At 39.4% G+C, this 21,420-nt stretch overlaps 1 protein-coding gene across 5 annotated transcripts in view; it reads right to left on the minus strand.

The window, feature by feature from the left end:
• Window positions 1-21,420, minus strand: part of flt1 (fms related receptor tyrosine kinase 1) — a 190,996-nt gene that overhangs the window by 72,011 nt on the left and 97,565 nt on the right. For all 5 annotated transcript variants that reach the window (XR_007247729.1, XM_059646689.1, XM_048532603.2 and 2 more), the window contains exons 11-12: window positions 15,193-15,313; window positions 6,693-6,801 (exon numbers count right to left, since the gene is read on the minus strand). Coding sequence is in view for 4 of the 5 variants with exons in the window: in XM_059646689.1 (XP_059502672.1) it covers window positions 6,693-6,801; window positions 15,193-15,313 (230 nt within the window). In the remaining variant the exon portion in view is untranslated. The remainder of the gene's footprint in view (window positions 1-6,692; window positions 6,802-15,192; window positions 15,314-21,420) is intronic.

The raw sequence follows: 21,420 nt of genomic DNA on the forward strand, positions 1-21,420 counted from the left end.
GCACACATTGTGGGAGTCAAGCGTCTTTTGATAGTACCTTTCAAGCCCATGAGCTCTACCATCTAGAAGCACAGCAGACACATGGAAGCACCACCATCTGTAAGTTCCTCTCCAAATGATACTTCCTTCCTAACAGTGTTGTGGGTATACATTCACTAGCTTAACTGTAGGTGTTAAGAAGGCAGCAGACTATCATTTGCAATTAGGGACTTGTCAATGCATTTTGACATTGTCAATCATGCTCACATTCCGTGAAAGAATTTGAATAAATTGTTAGCGATGCTGCTCTTCAGAAAGATAGTTAAATCAGTGACTTGATGGCTATATTTTGATGATATCTTGAGACCACACAAAAAGTGATTCACCTGCCCTAGAGGCTCCAGAGCATCGGATGAACAACAAAGAAGAGAGTTTTCCAAATATTCTGATCAATCTTCCTGTCTCAACCGTCAAAATTACAACTAATTGATCGTTCAGCTCTTGGGATATAACCGTACATAAAATCTCTGAATCATGGGGTAATTACATCTCTAAGTATTTTAACATTTCAAAAATTTAACACATATTATGTGCTTGTAAAGTTGCCCAAGAGATGGCATAAAATGCTGTACAAACACATGCCTTTCTCTCAGATATTAATCAGCAATTTATTGCTGATGTCTAGGCAAACAATGTTGGTTGTTTATCGCTCCATTTCAACCAGTCACTTTTTATGAATTGTCCTTGTATTTAAAGCACACCTTTCCTCCTATTCATTGTGGCCTTTGAGGAAACTGCAATTTTTTAAACCTCCTTCCTTCCCATTATCTTAAGTGCCATTTGACATAGTTGAGGTGAATTTGTATATCAACTGGACTCTCCAACTGATATGATAAATTGAGCAATACTGCTGGTGCAGTTAATGCTGGATAAGTGTTATTTTAAAGACATCTCAATGTTAATGTATGAAACTTAAGTTGGAATCTATCAGTCAGCAAACTCTTTGCGAGCATTGACTTTTCTTTCAAATTGAGCCACTTGCTCTTGCTAGTTAAGACCTACCAGGCAAGAATGGAGGGGGACCTGCATGCTCATTTCCTGTCACCTGCCTGCTCATTTCCTGTCACCTGCCTCTTGCACTAGGACCAGTTTAGGGAACCCATGAGAAGCTATTTAACCTGATAAAGTTGCCAGTCACTGACATCAATTTTACAAAAGCTGGACAGTGCATTACAATTCTTGATGCATTAACGCCTGCAGGCAGAAAGTGTGGTGGGTTTCACCTCCATTACTGCACTCCTTTAGGTGCCAGGCATCATAAATAGCATTCATGTGGCCATCATTCACTCAGTGACCACTCAGTGTGACACATCAACAGGATGGTCTTCCACTATCTGAACACTGAGCTGGTAGATAAGAACGGGGTATGGTCCACTTCTGTTCGAATTTTGTTCGTTTCAATGATTTATGACCACATCAAGGGGTTCCTCCATATGTATATTTTCTTTCTTGGTCGCTGCCATGATGCCTTCATCCTCCTTCGGTACAGGCTGCTATAGTTCTTCGTTTCACCATGAATTCCAAAGCCTAGCCTGGGCAGTGCCATGCAGTACTTTCCTGAAGTGGCCTCACACATAGTGAAGCTGGGCTACTGCTCTCTACATTGCTCATCAAAGAGCTGTGGATGTTGATGATGGCTAGGCCCTGGAGAGATGCAGTTTATCACAGTAAGAGATAAAGCAAGATGTGGGAGAGGAGACAAAGCTGATGCACTGCATTCTCATCATGATCTCTACATTAGGTGTGTATCCGATCTTGGTCAATTTCCTCATCCTCTGTGGCCCTAGTGAAGTTCATGCCTTCCTACTCCCCGCAGGGCACAACAGAGGTGATGGTGCAATAGTAATGTTACAGGACTAGTAATCACTGGGTGAGTGCACTGGGAACAAGAATTCAAACCTCTCTACAGCAGCTGGTGAAACTCAAAAAAACAACTAATTTACTTAATCTGGAATTGAAAGATTGTTTCATTGATGTTGATAATGAAATTATCATCACCTGTTGTAAATCTGGTTTGCTACAGAAGGAAATCTGACATCCATATTTGCTCTGGCCTATATATGAAAGCAATGGTTGATTTTTAGCTGTTCTCAAGGGTAGGGTATCAATCTCTGGCCTTGCCAGATAAATGATTTACTTTATGAATGTTTTCACTGGGGAAGATATAAGAAATCTTACAGATTTTAGAGATTCAAGCCACTAGAGAGAATGAGGAGCTGAAGAAAATTGGTCTTAGTGAGAAGGCTGTATTGGAGAGCTTATTGGGGTCAGTGTTAATAAATCCCTAGGATTTGATATTCTACATCCCACAATTTTGCAGAGGTGGCTAGAGAGATGGTCGACGCATTGGTGATTATCTTCCAAAATTTTATAGATCTTGGGATGTTTTCTGCAGCTTGTTAAGTAGTAAATGTCATGCCACTATTTAAGAAGGGAGTGAGAGAGAAAGCAGAGATGCAGTAACCTTAAATCAGTAAAGGGAAATGATAGAATCCACAATAAAGGATGGACTATTGAGTGATAATGGTCTAATTGGGTATAGTCAGCATGGATTTATGAATGAATCTTATTTGACAAATATGCTAAGAGTTTTTTCTGAGCAATTTACTCATAAAATTGATAACAGGGACCAGTGGGTTCAGTACAGTTAGCTTTTCAGACAGTTTTGGATAGGGTTCTCCACTGGAGCTTGGTGAGCAAACTTAAGGTAAGTGCAATAGGAAGTAATCTACTGGCATGGATTAATGAATGGCCAAAAGGCAGAAAACAAGAGTAGGAATAAATGGGTCATTCTTGAATTAATAGGCTGTGACTAGCATGTTACCACATAGATCAGAACTTGGGCTCCAGCTGTTCACTACATATATGAATGATTTGGAGATGCGATCAAAGGTAAGATTTCCAAATAATCTAAAGCAAAGTGGAAAAACGTGTTGTAAAGAAGCTTCAGGAAGATTTGGGCAGACTTAGTGAGTGAATTAGAATTAGATTTAGATTTATTGTCATGTGTACTCAAGTACAAAGTACAGGAGTACAGCAAAATGTGTAAAATGTCACCACACAAGCTCAGTACAAAGTACCTAGGTATAAATCTTAGGTACTAAAATAGATTAGGTACAAAAACAGAGAAAAGCTAAAAGTTCCACATTACAGTTCTTCATAGTTATAAACTAGGAAGACAAAAAAAAGTTAAAGATAAACGTTACAGTCCTTCTATAGCCTGTAGTCTCTCCATGCTGTGGGCTTTCCACATGTGGTCTCACTCTCCCAACACTGCTGGGCTCAAGTTCTATGACAGCCTGGGGCAGTCTGCCAGCCAACACCTCCAGATCCCCAGCCAGCCGGCCACTCTGCACCAGCTCTACAACTGTTGGCTGCCCTGCTTGGCTCAGGCTTACCAACTGCTGGCCTTCCAACTCGGCCTCAGCGCATCGGCCATCCTGCTCCACATTGGCTTGCCAACCTCAGTCTGTCGGGTGGGCAAAAACATGGCAGCTGGGAATTTAATGTGGTAAAATATGAAGTCATCCACATTGGTAGAAGGAGCAGATAGGCAGAGCACTTCTTAAATGGTAAGAGGTTGGAAAGTGTAGATGTATGAAGGGACCTGGATGTTCTTGACAATAAACTACTGAAGGCAGGTACAGCAAACTATTAGGAAGGCTAATGGAATGTTAGTCTTTATCACAAGTAAATTTCAGTACAGGAGTAAGGAAGTGCTTGGTTAGAACACACCTGGGTACAGTTTTGGACTCATTATCTCAGGAAAGATTTTGTCGTCATAGAAGGAAGTGCAATGAAAGTTCACCATACTATTTCCTGAGATGGTGGGACAGTCCAATGAAGCGAGTTTGGGAACCAGCACAGCTCTTCCCCTCCCCCCACTGCATACCAAAACCAACCCAGCCTGTCTCTGCCTCCCTAACCCGTTCTTCCTCTCACCCATCCCTTCCTCCCACCCCAAGCCGCACCCCCATCTACCTACTAACCTCATCCCACCTCCTTGACCTGTCCGTCTTCCCTGGACTGACCTATCCCCTCCCTACCTCCCCACCTATACTCTCTCCACCTATCTTCTTTTCTCTCCATCTTCGGTCTGCCTCCCCCTCTCTCCCTATTTATTCCAGAACCCTCACCCAATCCCCCTCTCTGATGAAGGGTCTAGGCCCAAAACGTCAGCTTTTGTGCTCCTGAGGTGCTGCTTGGCCTGCTGCGTTCATCCAGCTTCACACTTTATTATCTTGGATTCTCCAGCATCTGCAGTTCCCATTATCTCTGTCAATAAATAGGAGTTTAATGTAGGTGCCCTTGTTATCCAACTGTTCCAGGGACGTGTGTAGGGCCAGGGTGAAATCATCTGCTGTGGATCTATCGTGACTGTAGGTGAATTGTAGTGAATCAAAGCAGTCTGGGAGGCTGAAGGTGATGTGTGCCATTAATAACTTTTTGAAGCACTTGGGAATGGTTTTCAACTTTGTTGGCTGGTCAGAACCTAATGGACTGAAATATCTGTCTGATGTATTCAAGATAATAAAATGTGAGGCTGGATGAACACAGCAGGCCAAGCAGCATCTCAGGTGCACAAAAGCTGACGTTTCGGGCCTAGACCCTTCATCAGAGAGCCTGCTGTGTTCATCCAGCCTCACATTTTATTATCCTATTTATTGACGTTAGCTTCACATTCAATGCCATAATTCCGATGAAACTCATCTCCAAACTCTGAGGCCTAGGACTCTACTCTCCCTTCTACAACTGGATCTTTGTCTTCCTGACACTCAGACTGCAATCTGTAAGAATAAGTGACAACACCTACTCCACAGTAATCCTCAAAACCAGTACCCCACAAGTCTGCCTACTCAGTCCCTTATTATACTCCCCATACACTCAACTGTGTGCCAAATTCAGCTCTAATTCCATTTACAAATTTGCTGATGACATCACCGTAATGGATATCAATCAATGACAAGACAGAGTGCAGGAAAGATAGACAGTTTAGTGGCATGGTGTAAGACAGCAATGTCTCCCTCAATGTCAGCAAAAGAAAGAAACTGGTCATTGACTTCATGCAGCAGAGTGGAGGACTTGTCACTGTCTGTATCAATGGTGATGAAGTGGAGGTGGTCGAGATATTCAAGTTCCTAGGATTAAATATCACCAGCAATTTATTCTGGTCCATCTACATGAGGCTACAGTCAAGAAAACACACCACTTCGTCAGAAGGCGAAGGAAATTCAGCATGTCCATAATGACTCGTACCAATTTTTAATAGATGGTATGGCAATTGCTCTGCCCAAGCATGCAAGAAATTACAGAGAGTTGTAAACATATCCCAGTCCATCACGAAAACCAAACATTCCTTCCATTGACTCCATCCACACTTCCCACTGCTGGGAAAGCAGTTAATGCAGTCGTAGACCCCTCCCATACTGGTTATTCTCTCCTCCATCTTCTTCCATTGGGAAGAAGATACAAACGTTTGAGAACACAAACCAAGAGATTTAAGAACAGCTTATTCTCTGCTGTTATCAGACTTATGAACAAACCTCTCATATGAGGTTGTTGGCTTGCTCACTGAGAGCGGGTTATTGTACAGGCATTTCATCACCATGCTAGGTAACGTCATCGGTGCGGCCTCCAATGAAAACATTATTCTACTCTGCTCAATGTTTTTATGATCCAGTCTGTTAAGTTGAATTGTGTCATTTCCAGTTCTGTTCTACTTGCATTTGTGTAAGGGGTCTAATTCCACACATTTGTTGATTGCATCATGGGTTGAAAACCAGGCATCTACAAATTCCCATGCGTGTCTGTGGTTGCCTTGATCTAGGATGGTCATGTTGTCCCAATTAAATTGATGGCCTTCATTGTCCAAGTGCACTGAGATAAGGAAAGGTAAGTTGTGTTGTTTTGCTGCTAGCTGGTGTTTATCCTTTCTTCTGGTCTAACTGATGTAATGTTCGTTCCAGTCTTTGTAAGGTATTTTGTAAACTACACTGGTTCTGCATGTCATGGATATAGGATCTTTAATTCTTGTGAGTGTTGTAGTGTGGCTGTGGGATGTGTGCGACCATGATTCCCAGTGGTCCTAGGAGTCTCATGGTCAGTTCTGATATGTTCTTGATATAGGGTAGTGTGGCCAGTGCATTGGGGCATACTCTTGGTGTTGCCTATCTAGTAGGCACTTGTGGATGAATTTGTTGGGATATCCATTGTTAGCAGGGGCCTTGTGTAGGTGCTCTTCCTCCTTCCTGTGTAGTTCTGGCATGTTGTAGTGAGTTGTGGCCCATTGGCCTGTTTGAATAGTGCCCTAATACAGCTTTTTGTGGATGTTGGGGTGATTCCTGTTGTTTATCTACTTCCCCACCCTCAAGTCTATATTCAATGCCATGATTTATTTCTTGGTTTTCCTCCCCAAATTCCTTAATTTCTTCCTCTGCATTTAGAAGTGCTTTTAAACACAATGTCTTTGCTCCCTAGTTTAGCTCAGCTCCCATTGTGCATTTCCTCGTGCTATTTTAGATTTTCCTTTCACACCCCATCTCCTCCAGCCACCTTCACCCATTAAAATGCCATGGGATGCTTTATCTTTGAAATCAATGTACTTGTCATTCTTTTTAAAATATGCAACAGAATTCCTGTTTCAGGTCTCTTACCTGTGATAAAAAAGTTAATATTTCTTTCATCTTTTCCTACTTTGTTTACAGCCAAGCAGCGGTAAATTCCAGAAATATTGGCTTCAGCCACCACTAGAGCACTAACAGTCTGAAAAAAAGAGAGAAAAAACACAATCATGCACATCCTATGCATCTTTTTATCGAATGGAATATTTCCTTTTGGAATGGTATGACAAGTACAATTATTCAATGGTCCCTGTTATGCATTGGCATAATTATATAATTGTTACATTTTAACTCTTTGAAAATACTTTATTCCAAAACAATGGTATTGGTAGAATAACAGGAAAGCTTTCCTTGTGGAACTATTTACAACTTTATTGTGCTGTTCCCACCTTTGAATGTGCAGGCAGATGTGCAGGCTGGTTTTGTAGCGCAGTTCTAGCCAAGTAGTGTTTTATTTATATTGATCTTGAGTTTTTCTCCTCAGAAGAGAGCACTGTTTACTTCAGACATGAGTACATGCAGGATTGACTCCATTCTAAATCTTGAAACCAACTCTTGTTAACTTAAAAAAAGTGTGTGCTTGCATGTAGTTTGAAACACAGATGACATAAAACAACCTCATCCAAAGGGTTTCACATTGCTATCCTCTGAAGTTATGCTTCATGCAGCTCTACAATTATGCTGCAACTTTAATGTTTACCTTCCTCAAAAGCCAGCTCCCAGATTGAGCAGAACCCCTGACACTCTTGTTTATACCTGTCAGCCATGGCACCCTGATTAGACCAGATTAACAGGCCCAATCAGGGAACTCATATTCTATGGAGGTCCATGATAACAAAGTGTGAAGCTGGATGAACACAGCAGGCCAAGCAGCATCTCAGGAGCACAAAGGCCGACGTTTCGGGCCTAGACCCTTCCCATTATCTCTTCTATGGAGGTCCATCTGGCTGATTTTGTTACAATCACTATAAAATCCATACAACAGAATACTAAGTCATGACAAATTGAACTTTTACTCTGAAAGAAAGTTATGTTTTAGGGAATACTGTGGTTACTTTAGTAGAAACTTGTTTTCATTAATGTGTCTGTTTTTACCATTGACATCTACATTCAATCCCTGTGGGAATTAACCAAAAAATTGCTTGTTAGACTGAAAAGAAATAAAATGAAATGAAAAGAAACGAACATCTGGAAAAGTTAGACTGATGGTGACCTAATGAATAGAAGGGTCATTAGCCTATACCCCTTTAGTTTTTAAAATCAGGAATGGCACATTTGAGTTCTCTTCATTGTATATATTCCGTATGTATTTCCAGTTTAAGTACAGAACTGAAAACTGATATCATTCGATTCTATTGTCCAAAAGAAAAATGACCTGAAGCTGAGCCCAAAGTACTTAAAAAAGAATTAAATACTTTTGAACGCTTGTCACTGGTGTATTATAGCCAGCTAAATTGTGTAAAGCAAGATTTCAGCATAAATGACCAAATTATTTATTTTAGGTTTTGATTGAGAAAGGTGTGAATTAGGAGCTTTTGTGCTCCTGAGATGCTGCTTGGCCTGCTGTGTCCATGCAGCTTCACACTTTGTTACATTGGGAAACTCTTCTCTGCTTCATTTGCTACCACAAGATCTTTTACACTCAGCCAAAAAGAAAAATGGGATTTTGGTTTAAAGTCGCATCTAAATGACAGAAACCCTGACAATACAGCACTCCTTCAGTATTCATCTGATTCTGGACCATGTGGTTGTATCACTGGTGTATGAATTGTAACACGACTTTCAAGGACAAGAGAGTGCCAAGCTTGACAGTAATTGATTAGGATTTGTAAGTTTCCAAATCTTGTACTTCAGTTAGTTAACACAAGGTAAAATTAGAATAAAATAGCCAATTTAAATGTACACATGGATTGTCCCTTCCCTAAAGATATGTGATTCAGGAAACTAGACTAATAATCCGGAGACCATAAATTCAAATCCCACTATATTGGTTTGAGAATTCAGTTCAGAATATCCAAAAGCAAAAAGATAAAAATCAATGAATGCAACCACTAAGTTGCCAACGTATTATTAAAAACCCAAATTTTAAAGAATGTCTATTAGAGAAGAAAACTCACCATCCTGAGCCAATTTGGCTTATGTGGGATTCCAGCCCACACCAATGACATAGACAAGCTGACATATCACTCAGTTACTGTCATGGTATCAGGACAACTATTGACAGGCATCTGAAAGTAAAGTTCTCTCTAAGCTGTGGCATAAGGTTAACCACTAGAAAATCTATGAAACACCCTGCACAGGCTCGACACAAATCAGCTTCTTTAAATTTCCACCCGTGCGTTCAGTCAAAATACTGAAACAAGCTGCTCATTTACTCCAAACAGATGAGACGGGACAGACTTTCGCTTGAGAATGAACAAAAATAAGTTTTAATGCTCTTAGTTTCTGCAAGACCTTTCTTAAAATGGGTGTGATTATTCAGCACTTGGGCTTCTGCTCAATCAGTGCTGAAACTATTTCACAATCAATAAAAGACAATTATGATGAAACTGCCTGGATAACATTTGTGTGAACTCCCCACCCACAAGCTATCTGTCCAAGATCCAATGAAATTCATCTATTGTGTGGTAAATAGATTTTAGTGACCAGCAATGCTGGGCCTTGAACCTGAAAGCATTTGATTATGATTTACAATGACAATAGACTAGCTGTTTTAGCAACTGAATGATCTGTAACATTAAAATGCTTTACTCATACATTCTGTATCTCTAACAGAATGGCATGACCTTTGGGGTGTGGGGTATGGAAACTTATCTCTCAGGAAAACAGGGATAGAATTTTTTTAATAGAGTTTAATAATTTAAGGGCACTATCTTTGCCTTGCTACAATTAATTTGTTAAACTCTTCTAATTTATAAAGTAGTTTATACGGAAATGTTGCTAAAACATTACGGCTATCATTCAGTTTTAATGAGAATAAATTTTTGCTTATTTCCTGTGCTTCCCTTCAACCCTGATATGTACAATCTTTAATTAATAAGGGATCATACTAAGGAGAACATTAATTACATTACCATTATTACATTATCTATTCTGATACATCCTTTGACCTACAAATCCTTGATTTCAGGGACTCAGTTTCATACAGCATTTTACAACCAGTGACAAAACATTATTTATGTCTTTGACTAAGATGGGACTATCCAAAATCTTTAATTTGTATATACAAGTTAATTTCATACTGTAACTTCGATGTTGTTTTGAACATACGTATAGCTTACTGCAATCATCATGCATTACAGCGATAAATAAAGTTAACTTGGTCTCCAATTTCCAATGTGAAATTCAACAAAATTTAAAAAAAAACAATGTTACTATCAACAAGGTTTCATTTCTTCAATAGATTTCAGTTTTGTAAAAAAAAACAAGATCACATATTTCTAAGAACATTAGATATCTAAACATTCTATAGCAAGATGCTTTGAGATTCTTAGAAAGTCATATTATTCATTTGAATCCCTGCTAATATAACGCAGCCAATCATTTAGAAAATAAAATGTTATTTTTATCAATAAGTATTATGGCTGGGACTCAAACTATGAAGAAGAAGAAAAGAAAGGCACCATTTGATTAATTGAGTAGTCAGAAGTCATGGCTCCATTAAGCATATTATCTAGACTGAGGCTTCATTACTCAGAGGGTGATGAATCGTCAAAGATACTGCCATTATTAAATTTACTCATGGGATCTGGGCATTGCTGGATGGTCAGCATTTATAGCCTATCCCTAGTTGCTCTTGGGAAGATGGTAATGAGCTGCCTTCTTGAACTGCTGCATTTCATTGCTGTAGGAAGGAATTGCAGGGTTTAAATCCAGCGACATTGGCAAAAACAGTAATATATTCCAAGTCAGGATGGTGAGTCGCTTTGAGGGGAACTTTTAGGTTGTGGTGTTCCCCATAGTTCTGCTTCCCGTGTCCTTCTACATAGCAGTGGTCCTGTGTTCCCTTCTAAGGATTTTCGATGAATTTCTGCAGTACATCTTGTAAATAGTACACACTGCTGTTACTGTGCCAATGGTGGCGAGAATAGTTGCCTACAGAATTGGTACCAATCAAGCTGACAGCTTTGTCCTGGAAGATGTCAAGCTTCTTGAGTAGTGTTGGAACTAGAGTCATCCAGGAAAGTCGGGGGGGGGGGGGGGGGGGAGGCAGTAATCCATCACACTCATGACTTGTGCTTTATAGATAATGGATAGGCTTTGTGGAGTCATGAGGTGACTTTCTGCAATATTCCTCATCTCTGACCTGTTCTTGTTGCCATTGTGTTTACTTGAAGAGTCCAGTTGAGATTCTGGTCAATGATAACTCCCAGGATGTTGATAGTGGGGAATCCAGTGGCGGTAACACCATTGTATGTCAAGTGGCGGTGGTCAGATTGTCTCTTATTGAAGATGGTCATTGCCTGGCATTTGTGTGGTGCAAATGTTACTTGCTACTTGTCAGCTCAAGCCTGGATATTGATCATTTGAACATGGACTGCTTCAGTATGTGTGGAGGCATCAATGATGCTGAACACTGTGCAATCATTGGCAAACATCCCTACTTCTGATCTTTTGATGGAGGGAAGATCATTAATGAAGCAGCTGAAAATGGTTGGGCCTAGGGCACTAATCAGAGGAATGTCTACAGAGATAACTTGGAGCTCAGATGATTGACATCTGGAAACCACAACCATCTTATGTGTCAGGTATGACTGTAACAAGCAGAGAGTTTGCATCTGATACGCATCAATTTTAGTTTTGCTAGGGTTCTTTGTGCATTTAGCGCAGTAGGATTGATGCATAACACATTGGAGGATATCTCCAATGTAAACGCAGAAATAGAGTCAATACTGTCTTTAAAAAAAAGTCGCATGGAATTGAAATGTTAACTGTTGCCAACTGTACAGATACAGCCAGATCTATTGAGTTTCTACAGCATTTCCTGGTTTTTCTTTCAGATCAGAAACATCCACAGTATTTTCCTTCATCTTGTGATTCTTTTTAGAAATGTTGTCATTGTTGAAACATCTGAAATCTGTGCTTAGCACAGTCCTACAAACAACAAAGCCCAGATAGCCTGTATTGATGATGTTACTTGAGTAATATATGTTGTCCAAAAGGGAGGAGGACTCCCCTAATCCTTTTCAAAGAGTTCATGTGAGCCAGAGAGACTGGATAGGGTCTTAGTTTAATGTTTCATATGATAGAAGATCCCTCCAACAGCGCAGAACTCCCTCATTATTACTCTCGTGTGTTAATATGAATTTTGTGTTTAAGTCTCTGGAGCAACTATAAAATCAAGGAGATAGCAAGAACTCCAGCTGCTGGAGTCAGAGATAACACAGTGTGGAGCTGGAGGAACACAGCAGGCCAGGCAATATCAGAGGAGTAGGAAAGTTGACGCTTTAGGTTGGAACCCTTCCTTAGTTCTTCTGCCTGCATCCTTTGATAACTATAAAATCCAGTAGATGTTTAAAATTATCTTGCTCCTTTCTCCTAACCCAAAGTAATTTACGTACCTATATTTAAGCAGAAGGAACATAACAAAAAAGGAAATTAATTACAGCTTGCACAGTTGGTGAGAATTTGGTGCTTACCTTCAAAAGAAGACTGATTTAGTTCCTGGTTGAGGAAATTGCAGTCTATAATAGGTATTTTAAATAAAGTAAGGCCAAAGAAGTCTCCTGAATTCGTTTGAATTGAGTGAGAATTTTCAGTGTTTTTTTCTCTGAATTGATTTTGATTTAGCCTCTCCAACGATCACAGCTGCTCACTATATGTGGTGTAGTGTGTAATAAAGCCAAAGATATAATGAAACAAGCTCAATAGACCAAGAGATCTGCATTTTTGCATCCAACACAAAGCTTTTGTCATAAGAACGTAAGATGTAGGTGCAGAAATAGGCCTTTTGGCCCATCAACACCATTCAATCACATCATGGTTGATCCAATAAATTCAACTCCACTTTTCTGGCTTTCTCCCTACAATGCTTGATTCTCTTACTAATTAGAAATATGTTTATCTCATCCTTGAATATGCTTAGTGGCTCAGCTAATGATAGCACTCTGTGGTAACGAATTCCATAGATTCACCACCCTCCGAGATTATCTCTGTCTTACATTTCAGATATTTTAAACTCTCCCACAGGGAGAAGCAACTCCTTTGTGTCTACCCTGTCAAATCCTCAGAATCATATTTGTTTTATTAAGGTTTACTCTCTTTCTCCTAAGCTCCAATGAGTACAAGCCCAAATTACTCAAACTCCTCTCATAAAAAAATTTCTCCATATCTGGGATCAACATAGGGAGCCTTCTCTGGACTGCCTCCAATGCTAGTATATCTTCCCTTAGATTAAGGTGACAAAACTAAACTATTCATTATTCCAGCTGTGGACTGATTTGTGCCTTGCACAGTTTTGGCAAGACTTTTCTAATTTTATTCCCTTTGTGGTAAATTACAACATTTCATTTGCCTTCCCTATTATTTGTTAAAACTTGGATCCTAGCCTTTTCTGATTCATATAAACAGGGCCCCCAAATCCCACTGTGATGCAGCTTTCTGCAGGCTTTTTCTATTTAAATAATAGTCAGCTTTTTTATTCTTCCTGACAAAGTTCATAACCTCATATTTTCTAGCATTATATTCCATCGCCTGGTATTTTCCCAATTAACTAGTCTATATTCCTCCTTATATCTTCCCTATGTCATCCTCATTACTTGCCTTTCCACCTATTTTTGTGTCAGCTGCAAACATAGTGATGGTACGTGTATTTCCATCATCTAAGTCATCAATAGATATTCAGTGCTCCAGCACTGAACCCTCTGGCATTCTACTAGTTGCAGGTTGCATCGTCAAAATACCTGTATTATCTGAGCTGTCTGCCCTCTAGTAGTTAGTCAATCCTCTATCCATGCTAATATACTAGCCTCAACGGCATGTCCTGAAGAAGTCATAGCAGACTCCAAATGTTAGCTCTATTTCTCTCTCCACTGCACTGCTACACCTGCTGAGTTTCTTTAACATTCTCTATGCTTGATTCAGGTATCCAGGATCAGCAGTATTTTGGGTTTAAATTATGGGTTCTTATCTTATGAAGTAGCCTAATGTGTGCTACTTTACCAAATGCCTTTTACAAATTCAAACATACCACATCTACTGGTCTCCCTTTATCTATCCTTCTTGTTATCACCTCAAAAAACCGTCTTAAATTTGCCAGGAATGATATCATATCCCCTCCATGAAGCCATGCTGATTCTACTTGATTATATCCAGTGTTCCTAAATACTCCACAATTACATTCCTTATAATAGGCTAATGTTTTCCCAATAGCAAGCTTTAAGCTAACTAACCTGTAGTTAACTGCTTTTTTTTTGCCTTCTTCTCTTTTTGAATAAGAGTCCTTTTTGAATAAAATCTTCTGGTCCTTCTATAATCTAAGCATTCTTGGAAGATTACTACCAGTGTGCCTTCTACCTTTGCAGCCACTTCCTTTAAAATTCAAGAATGAAACCCTTTAAGTCTAGGGAAGTTATCCGCCATTAGTTTTCCTAATATGTTTTCTCTCATGAAAGGTGCGTTTATTTCCACTTTGCCCATCTGTAAGCTCCCCGATTATTTAGTATTTTTGTAAAAAATATCCTCTACCATGATGCCAACTATATGGTCAACCCTCTGCCACTTTGTGGCTTCCCATCATTATTTCCCCCAGATTCATTCTCCAAGGGCCCTTTGTTCACTGTTGCCTCTCTCTTCCATTTTAAAGATTTAAAAAAGCTCCCACTGTCTGTTTTTATGTTACTTGTTTGTTTACCCTGATCATTTATTTTCATTTTTGCTTTGGTTCCCTTTTGTTGGCTTTTAAAACTTTCCCAATTATTTGATTTACTACCAACTTTTGCCACATAGTATCAAATTGTATTTTTTTTTGTTTCAATCTTTAACTTCTCAGTGCCAGGCATTGGTTGTACAGTCCAAGATAGGTACTTTCTGGTTCTGTGCTGTACCTTCAAACCAATTTGGAATTGTGTTGAGATGAGCTAATTGCATTTCATATACATGCTTTATAGCCAGTTATAAGTGAAACATTTATTTCCAATTGAAAGAGTCGGATTAAATCCCATCCCAGAGGAGAATAGACAAGTATAAACACAAACAAAAGACAAAGAATATGTTCCAAAAATGTAAAAGCCTGCAACTCTAAGACCAATTCATCAAAATGTTGTACATTTATATGCACATGTAACTAGAAACTTTCCTGTGATAAAGATGTAATTGCTTAGTGTACCTTATAAGGGTTAGTTTTGAATGATTAAGCATGGGTCTTCAAATGCTGCCCTGCCCTCTCCTTAAGGCAAGAATATGAGAAGTTAAAAGCCATTGTGATGCTCTGAATAATTCCACATACAGAGAAAATACAACATTTGTAGAAGTACTGAACACAACAATAATCAGAATTGATACATTTGTAGGTACACATTAATTCTTTAAATACCTTGTATTTTCCATCCAGTAATTCTGTTCTTTCAGTAACACCATGTATCTTATTTCCAGTCATGTTGCTGCCAAATGCATCCAGAAAAACAGTGCTGCTTTCAGTCTCTTGTGTTTTACATCTGGAAATAACATTTAAAATTCATTACAGCCTTGACAAAATGTTTACCTGATTCCACTTAAAAGTAGATCACTTTTTAGTAAATAGACTCATTTAAAAAGAAACTAATTCTAACAAAACTAATTTATGAAAGTTACCAAGAATGCAGAAAACTCGAGAGAAAGAGTTTCTGTGCTCACTCATCAACAGGCGTTATGAATTCCAGAAATCTGAGATTCCTCTTTCCATATTTATTTACCTATACATTGTGGCTGAACTTTTGATGAAAGATCCTTCAACCCATTAGTGTGTTTTTGTTTTGCTCAGTAAAAGGGATTAAAAGTAGGTACCCCATTTCTCTCAAAGGACACAGGAACTATCATTTAAACAAGTAAATCAAAGAATGAAGTCCTTCCTCACTTTGAATTTCCTGAGTGAATTTCATGAAAGGGTGCCTAAAGTATTGGATAGGGTGAGGTCCACAGATATTATTCAAAAGGGCTTCAAGGTAGCAAGTGATAAAATCCTTCATAAGATACTGTTGGAAGCTAATGAAATTGAAGGTAAATTATTGCCCTGTTACAAAATTGTCTGAGTGAAAGGTGACAAAGAATAGGAAAAATGAGCAGGAACTGCCATTGGCAAGGCATAGCAGACATGTCTAGCAAAGATTTGTATTGAGACTTTAATTATTTAGCACATTTATTAATGACTTAGAATATGGGACAGAAAACCACAACTCTAACCATATCAGATGCCTTGTGAGAATCCAAATAAATTACATCTACTACTTCTCCTTTATCTATTAAGCTTATTACCTCTTCAAACAATTTCAATTACTCTTGTCAGACATAATTTCCTCTTTGTGAAGCCAAGCCAGCAAAGTATCTCAGTAATGGCACATCCATTTATTTAACATCAGTGGTAGGCAAGCTGCTAGAAACAATGATTTGAGACAAAATTAAGTCACTTGGACAAAGGCAGATTAAGAAAGGAAGGTCAGTTTGGATTTGTTAAGGGTGAATTGTGTTTAATTGACATACATGAATTTTTTAATGAGAACAGAGAGGATTAATTTGAATAATGAAATTGACCTGAACTTCTAAAAGACATTTATCAAAGTTCTGTAGAGCAGATTTGATTTTTAAAAAAAGTTGGAACTCATGGAATACAAAGTGCAGTACTAAAATATATGCAAAATTGGCTGAGTTTGTGCAAACAGAGGTTAGTGGTGAATGGTTGTATAGACTAGTGGCAAGTTAGATAGAATGCCTACAGTGTGGAAGCAGGACCTTCGGCCCAAACCTCAGAGCATCCCACCCAGACCCATCCCCCTATAACCCACCTAATCTACACCTGTTTAGATGTTTAGAATGGAATTCCACAATGATCGATGTTAGGACCCCCACCTGTCCTGATATATAATAATGACTTGGACTTTGATGTGCACAGCACAACTTCAACATTTTAAACACAGAAAACTTAGAAGTATTGCAGTCTGTGAGGAAGTTAGTGTTAAACCTCAAAAGGACATTGAAAGGTTAGTGGTCTAGGCTGCTAAGTGGAACATGAAGCTGAATGTGAAGACATGCAAAGTTATTCACTTTGGTAGGAATTGTGGAGACACAACATAGGCATTTGATAAGGAGACACAGCAAGGCATTTGATAAGGTTCCCCACAGCAGGCTCATTCATAAAGTCAGGAGGTATGGGGTACAGGGTGATTTGGCAGTCTGGATTCAGAACTGGTTGGCTGACAGGAGGCAGAGAGTGGTTGTAGATGGTAAGTATTCTGCCTGGAGGTCAGTGCTGCGTGGTGTCCCGCAGGGCTCTGTTCTTGGGCCTCTGCTCTTTGTAGTTTTTATAAATGGCTTGGATGAGGAGGTTGAGGGGTGGGTTAGTATGTTTGCTGATGACACAAAGGTTGGAGGTGCCGCTGATAGTATCAAGGGCTATTGTAGGCTTCAGCGAGACATTGACAGAATGCAGAGCTGGGCTGAGAAATGGCAGATGGAGTTCAACCTGGATAAATGCGAGGTGATGCATTTTGGAAGGTTGAACTTAAATGCTGAATATAGGATTAAAGGCAGGATTCTCGGCAGTGTGGAGGAACAGCGGGATCTTGGTGTTCAAGTGCATAGCACCCTCAAAGTTGCCATCCAAGTGGATAAGGTTGTTAAGAAAGCATATGGTGTTTTGGCTTTCATTAACAGGGGAATCGAGTTTAAGAGCCACAAGGTTTTACTGCAGCTTTACAAAACCCTGGTGAGACCACACTTGGAATATTGTGTCCAGTTCTGGTCACCCTATTATAGGAAAGATGTGGAGGCTTTGGAGAGGGTGCAAAGGATGCTGCCTGGACTGGAGGGCCTGTCTTACAAGGAGAGGTTGACTGAGCTCGGACTTTTCTCTCTGGAGAGAAGGAGGAAGAGAGGTGATCTGATCGAGGTGTACAAGGTAATGGGAGGCATGGATAGAGTCGATAGCCAGAGACTTTTCCCCAGGGCAGGATTGACTGCCCGGGGGTCATAGTTTTAAGGTGTTAGGAGGAAGGTATAGAGGAGACATCAGAGGGAGGTTCTTCACCCAGAGAGTTGTGAGCACGTGGAATACTTTGCCAGTGGTAGTCGTGGAAGCGGAGTCATTAGTGACATTTAAGCGACTGCTGGACATGCACATGGACAGCAGTGAATTGAGGGGAATGTAGTTTAGGTTATTTTATTTTTGCATTAGGATTATTCCACGGCACAACATCGTGGGCCGAAGGGCCTGTACCGTGCTGTACTTTTCTACGTACTATATAATAAAGGTAGTATGTCAGAGGCTAGGACTCCTGCAGTGAGTAACTCACCTCCTGACTCCGCAGAGCCTGTCCAAGGCACAAGTTAGGAGTGTGACAGAATACTGGACGCCTGGATGAATGCACATTTGAACAACACTTGAGAAACTTGCCACCATTCAGGATAAAGCAGCCTATTTGATTGGCACCATATCCACAAACATTCACTCCTTCCATCACTGATGCTCAGTAGCAGCAGCATGTGCTATCTACAAGATGCACTGCAGAAATTCACCAAGGCTTCTTGGACAGCACCTTTTAAATCCATTACCACTTCTATCTAGAAGGCAAGGGTAACAAATAGATGGGAACACCACGTTCTTCAAGTTCCCCTCCAAGCTACTCATCACCCTGGCTTGGGAACACATTGCTGTTCCTTTGTTGTCATGGTCAATATCCTAGAGCTCCCTCTGTTATGGGTTTACCTACAAAATATGGACTGCAGCGGTTTGAGAACACAACTTGTCTTGTCACTATCTTCTTGGGGCCTAGAGATGGCCAATAATTGCTGGCTTAGCCGGTGATGCTAACATCTCATGATTGAATAAAAAATTTCTAATACATTTCCTGTTCTTCATTCAATTTACTAAAATAACATAAATACTGAGGAATTCTCAAAAGCCCTGTTTTACAGGCTAAATTGCTTGAAAATGTGTGTACACTGAAAGTGTTCCAAAGTTTTTTTCAGGCAATATTGTCAATAAAACAAATTGCAAAAGCAATACAAATGACAATTTTAAATTGCACCTGAAAGGGCTGCAGGCCCCTTTAAGACTATTTTTCAAAAAGCAGTCTGTCTTGCACTTGCCATATATTTGAGTGAAATTGAAAGCATGTATTAATATTATAATGAAGTTTCCACCTAGTTCTGGCAGGAGGTTCTGGCGCCTGATGATATCCTGACCGGAAATACAAGTCAAGCACAAAAAGGGAAGGGACCTGGCACAACTGATCTACAATCATTTGTTCCAATGTGCTCTGTGTCTGCCCACTTGGGGTCATAACAGACAAGGTTAATACGTCTATGAATACTTCAATGTCTTTGATTGTCAATTGCAGTTTCTTTCTGTAAAACAAAATCTAGAACTTTAAAGTTCTGTAACCTAAATGTGTTTAGTTTGATTTTTGAAAGAATCCATACAATTCTACTAATTCATTGGATTTGGGAATGTATTATCATCTTTGTTTCACAGTGATTTATATTACGGGACTACTGTAAAATCAATCGTAAACATTTGACATTTTATTTTTGGGCAGCATCACAAGTAAACAGCAACACAGTTTAATTTAAACAACTTTTTACACATGTTGGTGGGGCATTTGATCAGAAAATGTTCTTAAAAATTTTCACTGAAAGTTACAAGTGATCTTTTGGCTAATGATTCTATTTCTATACTATACAGTCAAAATAAATGTTGCATGAAGCATATTTGAAAAAGCAAGGATATATCCACACTCTGTGGTTGATGCATAATGATTTTGCTTTGCATCGACGTTGCATCTAAAGCACAAACAGATTGTGAATCTACAGTCAGATTCCGAGCTGACATCCAAATAAGTTAATTTAGCTGAGGAGACCTCCAATTTGTACTCAAAAAGTGTAGCATTGGCGCAAAGCTGAACCTTGTTCCCACGAGCACTAAATTTACACTGTAAATGCATTAGAACACTAAAAAATAAGAACTAGGAGCAGGAATAGACAGTTTAACCCCTTGAGCCTGCACCATCATCATTTAATACAATCATGGCTTATCTCATCTCAGTCTCAACTCTACTTTCCTGTCTGCTCTCATAACCCACCTGTCTGTCTATCTCCTTAAATTTACTCAATGTCCCAGCATCCATCACACACTGGGCAGTGAATTCCACAAATTCACTATGTTTTGAGAGTAGTTTCTCCCCATATCTGTTTTAAATCTGGTGGCCCTTTTTCTGAGATTATGATTTCTTATTCTCGATTGTCCACAAGAGGAAACATCCTCTCTATGTCCAAATTGTCAATCCCCTTTAATTTTACCCCCTCTCATTCTTCAAATCTCTAGACAGAATAGGCCGAAATTGCTCAAATAGGGTCCCGACCCATCAGCTTTTCTGTTCCACTGATGCTGCCTGGCCTGCTGTGTTCTTCCAGCTCCACACTTTGTTATCCCTAAATTGCTCAATCTCTCTTCATATGACAAATCCCCCATCCGTGGAATCAATCTAGTGAATCTCCTCTAAACTGCCAGCAATGCAACAAAATTCCTCCTCAAGTAAAGAGACCAAAACTATATACAATACTCCGGGTGCTATCTCACAAATGTTTTGTACAATTGCAGTACATCCCATTGCTTTTTCATTATATTCCTTTTGCAATAAATGCCAAATTCCATTTGCCTTCTTAATGACTTGCTGTACCTACATTTTAGTTTCCTGCAATTCATGCATGAGGATACAGATCCCTCTGCACCAAAGTGCTCTGTAGTTTCTCTACATTTAGACAATAAGTTTCCTATATATTTCTCTGATCAAAATGGATAATGCCTCCCATGCTAAACTTCATCTCCCAAATTCTGGCCCACTCACCTGGCCTATCCATATCCATTTGTTAATTTCTTATGTCTTCATTGCAACTCATGTTCTCACCTATTTTATCATCAGCTGCAAATGTAGCTATGGTATTTTCTGTCCTTGCAGCCAAGCCATTACTAATAACTATAAATAATTGTGCTCCGAGGACTGAACTCTGTGGCAACACACAAGTTACATCTTGCCAACCAGAAAAAACACATTTTTCCCAACTTGTTGCTTTCTATTGAATAGGTAATACCCTATCCAGACAAATAAATTACCCCCAGCCCTAAGTGAACAAAACACATGGAAATGATGGATTCCTGAAAGTAACTGATGTCTCCGTCTAGATTTTCTGGCTGAGAAGTGATCTTTGGGAGTAGATAAAAATGGATCATAAAGGGGAAAAATATCATCTGAAAATTTTTTGATGTATCTATAAGTTATCATTAATGGAATGATAACAGAATAGTGTGGGTTAGATGGGCTTCAGATTGGTTTCCCAGGTCGGCGCAACATCGAGGATCAAAGGGCCTGTGATGTGTTGTAGTGTTCTATGTTCTATGATGTCAGGCAGAATTGAGGTATTAATACACAGAAAATTAATGTTGCCCGGTGCTGAATGAAGCTGAATAATTTTGGCATGGATTATTCTACAATCTGAACCAATTTAGTTCTAGTAAAATTTTGATCCACATTTTTTCTCAAATTCAGCATTATTAATCCATCTAGTAAGCAAA

This window comes from Stegostoma tigrinum, chromosome 6, assembly GCF_030684315.1.
Source record: "Stegostoma tigrinum isolate sSteTig4 chromosome 6, sSteTig4.hap1, whole genome shotgun sequence".
NCBI classification, from domain to species: domain Eukaryota; kingdom Metazoa; phylum Chordata; class Chondrichthyes; order Orectolobiformes; family Stegostomatidae; genus Stegostoma; species Stegostoma tigrinum.